The sequence below is a fragment of the Peromyscus leucopus genome, chromosome 3 (assembly GCF_004664715.2).
Source record: "Peromyscus leucopus breed LL Stock chromosome 3, UCI_PerLeu_2.1, whole genome shotgun sequence".
In the NCBI taxonomy this organism is placed as follows: Eukaryota; Metazoa; Chordata; class Mammalia; order Rodentia; family Cricetidae; genus Peromyscus; species Peromyscus leucopus.
The window spans coordinates 128,521,526-128,536,624 of record NC_051065.1 but is presented as its reverse complement, the minus strand read 5'-3'; the positions used below and the strand labels follow the sequence as shown (position 1 = coordinate 128,536,624).

Here is a 15,099-nt window from a genome sequence, read left to right as displayed (position 1 = left end):
TAACACACACACACATAACACACAACACACACATAACACACAACACACACATAACACACAACACACATACACAACACACACAACACACATAACACACAACACACATAACACACACATACACACATAACACACACACAACACACATAACACACACACAACACATAACACACACAACACACACACACATAACACACACACACACATAACACACACACAACACACATAACACACATATACAACACACATAACACACACATAACACACACACACACAACACACATAACACACACATAACACACACCACACACATAACACACACACAACACACATAACACACACATAACACACATACACAACACACATAACACACACACAACACACATAACACACACATAACACACACACACACACAACACACATAACACACACATAACACACACCACACACATAACACACACCACACACATAACACACACCACACACATAACACACACATAACACACATACACAACACACATAACACACACAACACACATATACAACACACATAACACACACATAACACACACATAACACACATATACAACACACATAACACACACATAACACACACACACACAACACACATAACACACACATAACACACACACACTCACAACACACACACAACACACATAACACACACATAACACACATACACAACACACATAACACACACATAACACACACACACAACACACATAACACACACATAACACACACACACACAACACACATAACACACACATAACACACACCACACACATAACACACACCACACACATAACACACATCACACACACACACATCACACACACACACACACACACACACACACACACACACACACACAGAGATAAAAGGCCCTGGGATTTGAGTGTGGGGGTCCGTACCTATATTCCCAGTGCTGAAGGTCATGAGGTGAAGTCAAGCATAGCCTGGTCTATATAGAAGGACACTGTCTCAAAAATAAACAAACAAAAGATGCACACTGTTGGGATAATGGTGAAACAGGAAACAGAGCCAAAGAGAGCTTGCTTAGCAGTTATGGGGTAGAGGGCCAAGCTTCCCAGATGCAGATACAGTTGTGAGATGGCTCTGGACAGAAAGGCTCTAACCACCATGCCCTACAAACCTGAGTTTGATTCCCAGAACTAAGATAGTGGAAGAAAAAAATCAATACCCACAAGACGTCCCCTGACCTCTGCATGCATGCTGTGGTATATGCACATGTTCTGGACACGGACACACACACACACACACACACACAGTAAATGAATAAATGTGAGGAATATTGCAGGTGTAGATGAGATAATGCAGACGGTGTAGCATGGTGGCCTAAGGACAGGGGGTGTAAGAGCAGCTGACAAAGTTGGGCAAGTCACCTGACTGCTAGGAGCCAGCGTTCCTCCGGGGACTGCTGCTTCTGGGAATTGTAAGGAGCAGAATACGTGTGCCTCAGCAGTGAGGCTGGGCCAGAGTTGGCGTGCACATTCTGCTAGGGCAGACTTCCGGAATATCCCCTTCTCCTTTATGACTGGTGTGTGTGGAATGACATGCTCCGAAATGGGAAACTCCACTTGTCTCGTCTTTCTTTATAAACAGGATCAGGGCTGGAAGGGTTGGACTGTGACCTCCTTCAGCAGAAAAGCCCCAAAGCCTGTGGCTGCTAAGCAGGTGGCAGGAGCCTTTTCAACTCCCTCTGAGAAAGTCACAAACACGTCCCTGCACCTGGGTAGTCCTCCCAGCCTCCCAGAGCTCCCCAATGGGGACAGAATCTGTATTCACCTCCACAGTCCAGTGCCCCAGCTCCCCCACCTCTCCCCTTCCTCGGCACCTGGCCAGCACTGTTCTGTTTAGAGTGGCACCAGTGTTTCTACGGTTACGTTTGTGCATCTCTGACATCCTGTCAGGCCTTCTAAATGCCATGTCTGGTGGTCCGTGTGCTCTCCCTGACTACCAACAACTGAACAGCTTTCTTACCATGCTGGTGACAGTGTTGCCCACATTTTCAAGTGGTTTCTTCCTAACCCTGCATATCACATAAACCTTGCATTATTTTCTATTTATTATTTGTTAGATTTACTGTTGTCGTGTTCTTATTTATTCATTTGTGTGTGTGTGTGTGTGTGTGTGTGTGTGTGTGTGTGTGTGTGTGTGTGTACCTGAGCACAGACGTCCTGAAGGCATGGGGGATGGGTTCTCCTGGAGCTGAAAGTACAGGTATTTAGAAGCCTCCTGATATGTGTGCTGGGAACCCAACTCAGGCCTTCTGCAAGAGCAAAAAGCACTCTCAATTGCTGAGATATTATTATTATTGTCATTATTATATTTTTCTTTTATTTTTGAAATTATAATTACATCATTTCCTCTTTCCCTTTCCCACATCTAAACCAGCAGTTCTCAATTGTGGATCTCAACCTCCTTTCATAGGAGTTGCCTAAAACAATCTGAAATACCAGATATTTACATTACAGTTCATAACAGTAGCAAAATTACAGCAATGAAGTAGCATTGAAAATAATTTTATAGTGGGGGGGGTCATCACAACATGAACTGTATTAAAGGGTCGCAGTGTCAGGAAGGTTGGGGACCACCGCTCTAAGCCCTCCCATGTACCCTGACCCCTCTTCCCTCTTTCAAATTCATGGCCACTTATTTCATTAATTGTTCCATGTGTGTGTGTCTGTGTATGTATGTGGGTATGAATTCAGTCACTCTCAGAGTCCAGAAGAAGGCATTCGATCCCCTTGAGCTGCTACAGTTACAGGGAGTTGTGTACAGCTTGACATGGGTGCTTGGAACCAAACTCAGGTCTTGGAGCAAACACGCTATACTCTATACATGCGGGTTATTTTCATTTATGTCGTCGTCGTTGTCTCCTCCTCCTCCCTTCATCATCCCCCCCCCTCTGTTTTTTGAGACAGGTCACACTATTTGGTGTGTGGTGGTCGTGGAACTCACTACATAGACTAGGTTAGCCTTGAACTCACAGACTGCCTGCCTCTGCTTCTGAGTGCTGGGATCAAAGGTGTGTACCACCATACCCAGCCCTCATTCATGTGGTTGTTTTTTTAACTCTTTCTTTCATGCTAGGTCATAAAAGTCATTCAGGCCTTAAGTGTACCATTCAGCCAGTTTGAATGCAAGTGAAAACACTGAATTTCTGCCAGAAATTTCCTTTTGCTGCCCCCCCCCCCCCCAGCGCCTCTCTCTGGCCTCACTACAGCCAGCAGCTGTGGAACAACCAGGCAGCTAGGCTGGGCTAGAACCAAGGGAGGCCAGAGATGCCCCCCTCCTGTGTCTGTCTCTCAGCATGGTTGAGATTTGTCTGTATTGTGTTTACAAATAACATTTGAGTTGTTGAGCTGCCTATGTCTCTATGAATATCCCACACATTGATTCTGTCTGTGATTAGAAATCTAAAATATTTGCCATTTTTAGTTGTGGATAAAGACACTGTGAATGATTGTGCACAGAGCTCTGTGGAGACATGTTCACCACAAGTAAACACCTAAGGGTAGAATTATTAAATCAAAACTTAGTCCTAACTCTAACTTAAAAAAAAAGTCTACCCAGAGGCTGGAGAGGTGGCTTAGCAGTTAAGAGCACGTATTGATCTTCCAGGGAACCTCAGTTTGGTTCCCAGCACCCACACAGCAGCTCACAACCATCTGTAACTCCAGTTCCAGGGGGACCTGACGCCCTCTTCTGGACTAGACAGGCACTGCACTCATATGGTGCACATACACACACCAACACAAAGCACTCATACACATAAAATAAAAACGGTAAGTGCCTCCCAGTCTTGAGTACGTCAAACGCCTCCGGTGCTGTTTGAGGGTCTGAGCTCCCCAACTTCAGTGTTTGCAGTTTGGACAACACCGGTGTCATCGATCTTGATTTGTATTTGTAGGTAACTGTAATGTTGACCGCTTTTCTCATATTCTGACTGGTCATTAAAAGTGTCTATTTATTAATGGATACACAAGTAATCAGGAATAGTTTCTCTGTTGATGAATTTTGATTTAAATTTTTAATTGTTTACTTATTTGTGGTACTAGGAATTAAACCCTTATTCTGTTTTATGGTTTGTTTGCTTTGTTTTTTCCCATTGGAAGTGCTGTGAATGCTGTGGGGCAAGCACCCCCCTCAGTGCTACTTCTGGCCTGCAGACCCAGAGCCTGGAGCCTCCACCACTGAGACGCATGTCCAGCCCAACTCTGATGCATATATCTTAGTTTCTGTGTGTGCTCACATGCAATACCACAGCATGCTTGGTGGAGGTCAGGGGACTGATTTTTGGAGTCCCCCTCCCTCTCTCCCTCCCTCTCCCTTTCTCTCCCTCCCTCCCTCTCTCCCTCTCTCTCCCTTTCTCTCCCTCCCTCTCTCTCCCCCTCTCTCTCCCTCCCTCTCTCTCCCTCTCCCTCCCTCTCTCTCCCTTTCTCTGTCTCCTCTCTCTTGCACAGAAGTAACTATATCTCACCAGCCCCCCAATTCTGTTCTTGTTTGTTGGTTTGTTTGTTTGTTTTCCAAAACAGGGTTTCCCTGTGTAGTTTTGGTGCCTGTCCTGGATCTCGCTCTGTAGACCAGGCTGGCCTCGAACTCATAGAGGTCCGCCTGTCTCTGCCACCTGAATGCTGGGATTAAAGGCGTGCGCCACCACCGCCTGGCTATTTTTTAATGCCCAGAACATGATCTTGGTTTTTCCCCCAGTAGCATGTACTGTGTTGTGAAGATGTTCTTTGGAGGTGTGGGCATCATGGATAATGAACACAGCAGTTCTGATAATGGTAGGCAGGCTTTTGGTTTTCAGCAGCAATGAAGTGGAAGGCCTTTGTCTGGAAGTCACTGTGTTGTCGTTTAGAAAGCTGCTTAGGCCAGCTTCCCTCTTGCAGGGAACCAGAGACATCTGGGCACATTTCACAGCACAGTTGGCAGCAGCAGGGACAGCGGCCTTTGTTTGCTCCGGTTCTTCTTGAAGCCTAAATGTCTCACACTCTGCAGCTCCCCATCTGCAGAAGAATGCAAAGTAGAATGCAAACCGAGGGCCATCGTCTGGTCTGTTTTGTGTCATATGGAAAATATGGAAATTGCCGCTACTCGTTGTGTGAACCATCTGTGGAAATAAGTTTGCAGTTCGGATGCGTCATCAAAGACGGGCCTTAGAGATGATGTTACCCTTGCTCACATCCTATCTGCAGCACATACTGGGCTGGTAGCGCTGAGGGAATCCTGAGCTTGTGTCTATGAAGCTATGTGAACTTGAAAGGCTCTATGGAGACTTCTGGAAGCATTGGCCACTCTTTGTAAGCTGGGAGGATAGGTCTGTGTCTCCCAACACTGAGCACAGTTTCACAAAGCTAAGAGGTCTCCAGGGCCTGGTGGCTCACAACCATAACCCCAGCATTGAGAGCCTGAGGGAAGAGTGTCTTCAGTTTGGGGCCATGCTGGGCTACACAGTATTCCAGGCCAGCCTGAGCTATGTAGCAAGACCCTGCCCCCACCAGAGATGGTTCTGTTGATTAAGTGCTTGCTTTGCAAGTGTGGGCACTGGAGTCCAAGCCCAGGAACTTCCGGTATAAAAGCGTGACGTGGTCATGCACATCTGTAATTCAAGCAGAGATGGGGGCAAGTCAGAAATAAAGGACACGAGCTGGGAGGAGACCAGTGGAGGGCGCTGGGTGTGGGGGGTGGAGGAAGGGACAGGGTAGAAGGACCCCACCAGTTTGTACACCAGCTAATGCAGCCAAACTGGTGAGGCCCAGGTTCAATGAGAGAACATGTCTCAAAAGCTCAGGTGGAGAGTGAATCAGAAAGACAGTGTTGTTCTCTGGTTTCTGCCTGTGCGCATGTGTCCTTACTCTAAGTGGGTTTGTTTTCCTATTCTTGGTTATGATTCAAAGAGTATTGGGCTATCAACTAACATATTCCTGTGTAAAGAGTTGAATAGGTATTTTCCCCACTTTCCATCATTTGAGAGATAAAGCTTTAAGATTCACTGGAAAACAGTTTTTAGCTGTAAGGTATATAGGTTTTGGGCATTAGAAAGATGACTTTTGTTTTATATTGCTTTGGGGTTTTATTGGATGATTTGGGTTTTCTGTTTTTTTCTTTTTCTTTTTGGCTTTTTGAGACAGGGTTTCTCTGTGTAGTTCTGGCTGTCCCAGAACTCTCCATATAGACCAGGCTAGCCTAGAACTCAGAGATCCGTCTGCCTCTGCCTCCTGAGTGCTGGGATTAAAGTCGTGCTTTTTGAGTTGGGGTCTCCCTATGTAGCCCAGGCTGGCCTGGAACTTGTCATCCACCTGCCTCAGCCTCTCAAGTGCTCGGATTACAGGTGTGCACCTCCACAACAACTTAGGAAGACATTGTTTTTTTACTTATTTGTGTTTCTGTATGTGTGAGTGTTTTGACTACACGTATGTCTATGCCTGGTGCCCACAGAGGCAAAAGAGAACATCAGATCCCTGGAACTGAGTTACAGATGGTTGTGAGCAGCCACGTGGGCGCTGGGACCAAATCTGGGTCCTCTGTAAGAGCAGTGAGTGCTCTTAACCACTGAACATCTCTCCAGCCCTAGAAAGGCATTTTTAATTTTAGAGGCAGTATGTTGAAGTGAGTACTCTCCTGAAGTCTGAACTTAGCTTCGTAGTTTAGAGTCATGGCCTCTATCCTGTGGGTTTCAATGTTCTCACAGTCCAGCTCTACCTAGAACCCCCAATTCCCGGCTCCATCAGAGGCGTAACGGGAAATCTCCACAGTGGTAGGAGTTTGGATGAAACAATGCCTATAGCAGCTTTGTTCTGTGTTGTATTTCCACGCATGAGATGGAATCCGAGCATCATACACACTTGTCAATGGTAGGCAAGTGTTCTACCACTGAGCTACATCCCAGTCTCTGATTTTCTATTTTCCTTTAAAGTTTTTAAAAGTGTGTGTGTGTGTGTGTGTGTGTGTGTGTGTGTGTGTGTGTGTGTGTGAAAGAGAGAGAGAGAGGGAGGGAGGGAGAGAGAGAGAGAGAGAGAGAGAGGTCTGTTTTCTTCAATCTCTTCTCCAACTCATTGTTTGAGACAAGTCTTTCATTGAACCAGGAGCTCCCAGTTTGGCCAGCAAGCCCCAGTGATCCCCCTGAACTGCCCCCAGCACTTGGATTACAGTGTGCACCACCACACCCACCTTTGTGTATGGAGGCTGGGGATCTGAACTCAGGTTCTCATGCCTGAGAGGCAAGTGTTTTCCTGATGGAGCTACCTCTCCAGCCTTGAATAGGCTGTAGGGCTTATTTCCCTTTTTCTTTGATTTGTTAAACTTTCAAACTGTTCATTTCTTAAAATATTTATAAATTCTTAAATTAAAAAATTATCCTGTGTGTATGAGTATTTTGTTTACATGTATGTATGTGTGCCTTGTGCCTGAGGTCTCCAGAAGAGGGCACTGGGTGCTTTGGACCTGAAGTTGCAGTTGTAAGTGTTGGGTAGCTGCTAGGAACTGAACCCAGGTCTTCTAGAAGAGCAGTGGGTACACTTAACCACTGATTCAGGATTCATTCATTCCTATGTGTGTCTGAATGGGTGTATGCACATGTGTGGACACTTGGAGCCCAGGAGAGGGTACTGGACCCTTAGAGCTGGCATTGAAGGTGTTTGTGGGATGCCCGGCTTCCTACCCGCCTGCTGGCATCTGAGTTCCAGTCCTCATGTTTTCATAATAAGTGTTCTTAACCGCTAAAACGTCTCTCAACTCCACTCTGACACTACCCTAAAGTAGAATGCATCTCTTTCCATTATGAAGCTTGGGGAATCTCCTCGTTAGTTCATAAATAAAGAGCCTAAGGGAAGAGCAAATTTGGCACAGAAGGGCAGAGGTAGAAAAAGAAAGAAAAGGTGATTTTTGCTGGGCCCTCAGAGCTGGCATTAAAGGTGTACATAATATAAATTTCAGGGCACATAATATAAATATAAACAAGATATAGACACCTTCAAGCCAAAAAAGAAACCATATAAATTAGGTAAAGCACCTAAAAGTGCCCCTGCAGTACACTGAGCTTGAAAGATCTTCATGCCCAAAGAAGCCTGGACACGTGTGTTGTGCATATGTCTATAGCCAGTCCTCTGCTGGTGGCCAGAGGATCAAAAATTCAAGGCTAGTTTAACCATCCCCAAAACAATGGCGTTTTCAGCATTAGTTATGGTTGGCAGATGCCATCCTGTTGAATTAAGGCCACAATTTTCTGACTATATATGTTTTAACTTTTTAGAAACTTACGTTTATATGTGTGTGTGTACCTGTGACTGTACATAGTGAGAACAACTTGTGGGAATCAGTTCTCTCCTTTCACCGTGTGGGTTCCAGGGCTCCAAGTCATCAGCCTTGACCGCAAGTGCCTTTACCATAGATCCGTCTCAGCCACTCCCTAAAGATTTAATAGATGCTATTATGGCCTCTGTGAGTCCCTACAGACTCCTTCATTCTCCATGCAAGGGTTTCAGTGTCAAGCCATCCAGCTCCCTATTCAAGGTTTGGATTTTACTTCTAGATTAAATAATGAGGAAAATACAATGGGAGGTTTGTAGTTACCAGTGTGTTCCCTTAAAGAATAGTAATGGAAACTGGTCACTTTCAGCCACCTGAGGCTGTGGGCATGCTCCAAGGCCTGGGGTGTCTTGTGCTTCTGATTGTATTCTGTCTTTCAATATACTCCACCATTGTCTCTCAACAGGGCTTTTTAGATGAGGAGTCTCCTCACTGTGATCCCCCGTCCTGCACAGAGAGGCATAGACTTCTTCAGGGGAAATTGGTAAGCATGAGATTTGTGTTTTGTTTTTAATTACTTAGGTAACGGCTGTGATTCAGCTATTATATAAAAATTAAAATGTACTTCAAACCAGGCATGGTGATTGCACCTCTTATCTCAGCATTCAGGAGGCAGAACCAGGCTAATCTCTGTGAGTTCGAGGACAGCCCAATTTATATAGTGTGCTCTAGGCCAGCCAGGGCTAAATAGTGAGAGTCTGTATCAAAACAAAAGTACCCTAAACTATGCAGAAAAGAAAGAAAGAAAGGCAGGGGCTGGAGAGATGGCTCAGAGCTTAGGAGCACTGGCTGCTCTTCCAGAGGACCTGGGTTTGAGTCCCAGTACCCACATGGCAGTTCACAACCCTCTATAACTCCATTTCCAAGGGATCCAACACCTCCTTCTGACCTCCTCGGGTATTGTACTCCCATGGTACATAGATATAAATGCAGGCAAAATACCCACATACAAAAAAAAGCAATAATTAAAAAAAAAATCACTCGGTATGTATGAAAAAGTTGAGAAATCTGAATATGCTACTCATCTACAAAACATTACCAGACAAGCAATGGATTCTTTCTTTTTTTCCTTCTTAATTATACCATCTAATATAAGAGGTAGTGATACGGCCTTTTGCTTACAGAACCATGAGGCATTATGTAGCTGGGCTTGCCCCTCACTCCCACCCCCTTCCCTAAAGCCTTGTTTCTAAGTGGGATTGTGTGGGCTTGGTGACGTGTGAGCATTCTGTTAGCTGCTACCACTGAATCTGTTTGTAAGTGCGTGGGATTGAACCTCGGGGGCCTCGTGCACATTGGCAAAGGCTGTACCTTTGAGCCATATCTCCAGTCTTCTTACTTTCTATTTTGAGACAGAGTCACACTAAGTTGCCCAGACTGGCCCTGCACCCACTTTGTGGTCCAGGTGAACTTGAGATGTTCCTGCCTCTGCCTCCCCAGTATTACGACTCAGCCTGCACTGGGCCAGGCTTGAATAAGCATCTGATTTGCTTCTGTGCTGAGGCTCTGGATAGAAGTCTGAAAACTTTGCTCTGTAACATCCTCACTTGGGACCAGTCACATCCTGTCTGCTTTTTTCTTTGAAATTTTGTTTTTATTTTTATTTTATGCGTGTGGTGCTTTGCCTGCGTGTTACACTACATGTGTGCAGTACCCACAGAAGCCAGAAGAGGGCGTTGGATCCCTGGGCACCTGAGTTATAGATGGTTGTGGATCACCATGTTGGTGCTGGGAACCAAAAACTGGGTCCTCTGCAGGAGTAGCTGGTGCTCTGCTCAACTGTCCTCTGCCACTTGTCTTTTTTTTTTTTTAAAGTATTTTTATTAATTGAGAATTTCATGTGATATATTTTGGCCATATTCATAGCCCTCCAAACTCCTCTCAGATCCATCCCCACTCTAACTTCATCTTTGTCCTACCCTGCCCCCGCCCCGCCCCACCCCGCCCCGCCCCTGCCCCAGTCCTGTCCTGGCCCCGCCCCTACCATCATGAGTCTTGTCTTAAACTGAGGGAATGATCTTGAGAACTGCAGGGTGGCGCTTTCCTTTAGACAGCTAATAACGCTGGTTTTCTGTTCGGAAGCATTCCTGCCACCAACCACAGCGGGGGCAAAAAGGAAGCGCCCATCAGGTACCCCTGACCTGGAAAGACTCCTGCCAGTGTGCGCCTCTGCTAAGTGAGTGTGGACACGCCCCTCCCCACTCCTGCCCACTCGTAGGTGGGGAGGGGTTTCTTGAGAGAGACAATAATTAATAACAATGATATCTGTCTAGCGAGATATATTGGATATTTGTCTATGGATCAATTAATACATACCTGAACATCTACTCTATACCGGGCACCATTACATATAATTAAGAACAAATCCTAAAATAACAGACCTGAGTCCAGAAAACATTCCATAGAAGATGGGAGAAAGTAGTGTGGGGGGGGGCATGCTGAAATAATTCGGATGGTTGGAGTGTGGACAGAAAACCTGGACTCTGAAGAGAAGGCAGAACATGCAAGCTTCGTCTTCATTTGTGGAGCCAAAGCTTAGGGTGCATTTAGAGGAGTCAGCAGGAAATGAAGGGACACGGTGAGGTGGGGACCTGGGGCTGATCTGAACAGCCAGGCCAAAGGTAAGAGGACAGCATCCCAGAACAGCTCGTTGCCAGGCAGCACCCCGCTGCCTGTGTGTGATGGCGGACAGAGGCTAGTGTGCTCTGGAAGGACGGGGTTGCTGTGGTTGTCAAGGCAAACTTAAGAAGAAGCATAAAGCAAGTGGTTTGTGAATCATGAACCCAGAGGAGGAGCAGCCACTACCGATGTGATGTCGGGTAGACCGGGGCTTTAAACCAGTTTGTTCTATTAACTGAAACCCTCAGCAACACACTACCCTGTGGTAGAACCATGGCTGCATCCTGTGTTCTACTGTGCCTGATGACTTCATTAGTCCTCACCACGGTCCCACAGGGTGACGCTAGTGTATTTCCCATCTTACTGACTTTTGTGGACTGGAGACAGAACATGCTGAATAACATGCTGAATGACGCGCCACCACCAAACTGTTTGCCTGGCTCCTGGCCCATTTTATTTTTCATTAAAATTTATTTTATTTTATTTTATATGTATGATTGTAAATGCACTACATGTGTGCCTGGTGCCCATGGAGACCAGAAGAAGGCATCAGATCCCTCCAGAACTGGACTTACAGATCGTGAGCCAGGGCTGCTGGGAGCCCAACCTAGGGGCTGCAAGAGCACCATGTCTCCTGCCTACAGCTCTCCTTTTAAAGATGAAGAAACAGGGAACATCAAACATAATCTGCCTGAGAGCGTGTGTCCCTTTACATATAAGTGTATTAGGGCTCTGAGTGAAGACGCTAATTTATCTACAAACACACCACCTGCATGAGGCAAAGCTAGGATTTGAACCAAAATCTCCAAAATTTGAACCAAAATTTGAACATGGTCTCCATGGCGACTCTTCAGCACCACTGCTGAAACAGACAAGCAGCCACAGATGACCCAAGAATGAGTGGCCACAGCTGTGCTCTAGTAAAACCTCGCTATGAAAGCAGGCCACTGACTGTGATGCCTGCGCTGTGGATTGTGGACCTGGCAGTGGCTCGGTGGGCGAAGGTTTTCTGCCCTCTTCCCCATGCCCCAGTTCATTTTGTTGTTTGTCGGTTTTTAAATAAACATTGGATATTTCTACCTCCACATAACTAGGATAAAATGTTAATAGAATCAGATTGATTTCACTTTTTCAGACACGATGCACTCAATCGCTTAGGTGAGAAAGAGTTTCATCTTTAACACAATTTGAATGGGAAGTTCACCTCTACCCTCATTCCTTCCTGCAACTGATGCCTTGTGTCTTGACGACCTTACAGCAATTCCAAGGCTAGAACTGGCATCTGTCTCATGTGTCAAAAAGCCAGCCCATGCTCCGAGTGAAAGACCCCGGCAGCAGGAGGCAGATGGAGCGTTGGATGTGACAAGACCATCCCAGTAAGTTAACCACAGCTGTCCTGTCCCACCTTCTATATTTTACCTGATATTATTATCTCTTGGCTGTTTTTTGATGGAGTTCCTCCAGCTCTCTGAGGAGTCACAATTTAGAAGCCAGATACTGCTTTTGACTTTCAGGAGATTGCTTTGCAGAACACACTACATTTTTACTGCTAAGTTAACTGAGATGAGTCACGGACATCACATCGTTCGTGTCCGCTGCCCTGCACCCCAGTTGCAAGCCTCAGTTGTCCTCACCTGCCCTTTAAAGTCAAAAGACCGATCTCTAGAACACACCTGAGTATCAGCAGGGTTGGCAGGATTAGCTCCCCAGTGAGAGTCCTTTCTGCTCCTGAGTGGAGGAAACAAGGCTTTGAATTGCAAATGTCACATTTTAATTTTTGGTTAGCTTTTCTGTGCTTAGTAACTTCTCTCTGAAGGAGGTAGAGGCTTCCTGCTTGACTAGAAATTGCCTGGCCTGGGGGAGGGGTGCTGGGAATGATGTCATAGTTCAGATCCTGCTAATTTGCAGCTTTTCACCTGCAGAAGGCCACTCTTTTCTCACCACCAGGTGTCCACTCCCCACGGGAGGCTCCATCTTGGGACCAGAACTTCTAGATCACACCAGAATGAACGAGGACCTTAGCGTCGAAGTGAGTATGGATGAAGATCTCTTTTGTTTTCAGCATTACCGTGTGCTGGTCCTCTCTGAAGGCTGTTCCTCCTTCCTCTCCTTCTTTATAAGAAATATTATGGGACATCCTAGAACTCACATACATAAGAAATATCCAACTTTGAAGCCAGGAAGTTAAAATTCAACCATTTGGGTTATAGGCTGGAGATAGTTCACTGGTTAAGAGCACAGGATGCTCTCACAGGTGACCTGGGTTCAATTCCCAGCACTCATATGATGGCTTACAACCATCCCTAACTCCAGTTCCAGGAAATGTGGCACACTCTTCTGGCCTCTGTGATGCACATACACACAGGCAGGCAAAACACCCACACACATAAACAAATCTAAAATAGAAATAAGAACAAGCTTTGGGTTGAATGACTAAGGGAGAGTTGGGTGGAGTATGCTGAAGTTTGTGTTATAGCTTGTTTTTGTTACTTGAGTTTGCTAATGCTTTAATAAATCTCGGATGGCAATGACTTTCCAGGAACTGAGATCAGGACTAGGTAGTCTGAGGCATTGGCTCCTTCTCAAAGAGTACACATTGCCAAAGGCAGGTGCTGATGGCACTCCTCTAAAGATGACAGTGGCGTGAACCACTTCAGGAAGGTCCTTATGTAATCACCCCAGGCCAATGGATGTACTTAGTGTGCCTTCCTTGTGTTCAGCATCTGCCCATCCATCATTCTTAACTCTCACCCCAAGTAACTGGCTGCCTTTTTAGATACAGTCACAGAACTGAGAAATGCCATACCATTAGAACACTTGGCCACTCCCTCACCTGCCCCATGCCCACATTTAGTCCTCTGTCCCCACATTCTGTCCCTAGGCAACCAGCAACCTTCTTTCTCTAGAGACATTTCTCTCGCGCGCTCATGGAAGTCTCTTGTACAGGGAATCAGACACTGTTTGGCCTCTTGGGCCTGACTGCTTCTGATGAGCATCAGATTGGCAGGTTTAGTCCACACCAGGTCCTCACTCCCGCTGTGTGGTGTCTCCTTTCTTCCTCACTGGCTCACCGACATTTGAGTAGCTCCTTGGCCTGTTGGGAACAATGCGTCTGTGAATATTGGTGCATAAGTTTTTGTATAAACTGTTTGAAGTGCTTTTGTGTGTAGATAGACCCACAAGTACAATTGCTGCATCTCCTGTGGTACCCTCGTTCTTAATGTCTTGGTGACCTACAGAACAGATTCCATGGCCTGTACTGTTTTACTTAGCCACCATCAGCATGTGAGGATTCTAATTTCTCTATGTTATCACCAACACCGTGTGACTGTAGCCAGCTCAGAGAATGCAAAGTGTGAGCCCGAAGGCTTGGATTTGCATTTCTCTAATGAATAATCTTTGCATGTGCCTGTGGGACATTCTATTTTCAATGTAAATATGTCTCCTGAGATCAGAGGCCCACTTTTAAAACTAGTTCTTCTTTCTCTACTCACTTTTAAGAGTTGTTTTAATTCTTCCTGTTAAGTGCATGCATCTACTTTTATAAATTTTATATAATTTCTGATACATAATTATCTATCTTTTTATATTTAATGATTTATACATGACTTCTGTTTATTGGCACCCATCTTACTGAGAAGCTAAGGACAAGAGAGAAAAGGGACATGATTCCCCTTTGCTATTACTTAGCATTCTTCTGAAGTTTTAATTCAGGAAGTTGACCTTAGCCACTTACAGGATGTTTGGTTGTTAGTAATTTCCCTCTTATCGGGCGCTAATTTCACAATGAAGAGGGAAGAAGCAGTGTGAGCTGGTCATCAGGCACAGTGCAGGAAAGCATTTCCACATGCCGAGGTAACCCTCTCCACCTACCAGAGTGGCCAAGGAGACACCTGGAGTTGAGGGAGTTAAACCACTTGAAGATGACTCAACTAGGAAGTTCAAGTTCAGCTTCTGTAGCTTCAAAGGACCTGGGCTTTCAGCGTCCTCTCTTAGCACACTGAGTTCAGGTGTTTCCTTCATGCCGGTCACTCATGGCTGGACGGAAGGTGGCCTGAGAGCTAAGAGATCTGCCTTGTGCACTTGACAGGATCTGGCTATCCATTCCATGGATGAGTTGTTCAC

The 15,099-nt window shown here is 45.7% G+C and overlaps 1 protein-coding gene across 3 annotated transcripts in view; it reads left to right on the top strand.

The window, feature by feature from the left end:
* Irag2 (inositol 1,4,5-triphosphate receptor associated 2) overlaps positions 1-15,099 on the top strand; it is a 50,213-nt gene that overhangs the window by 4,261 nt on the left and 30,853 nt on the right. The window contains exons 1-4 of one of the 3 annotated variants that reach the window (XM_028891789.2): positions 8,765-8,839; positions 10,438-10,531; positions 12,233-12,350; positions 12,922-13,003. In XM_028891789.2, coding sequence (XP_028747622.1) covers positions 12,980-13,003 — 24 coding nt within the window. In that variant the 5' untranslated portion in view covers positions 8,765-8,839; positions 10,438-10,531; positions 12,233-12,350; positions 12,922-12,979. Of the gene's footprint in view, positions 1-8,761; positions 8,840-10,437; positions 10,532-12,232; positions 12,351-12,899; positions 13,004-15,099 lie in introns of those variants that run through there. The other 2 variants (XM_037203996.1, XM_037203997.1) reach the window with 2 other exon arrangements.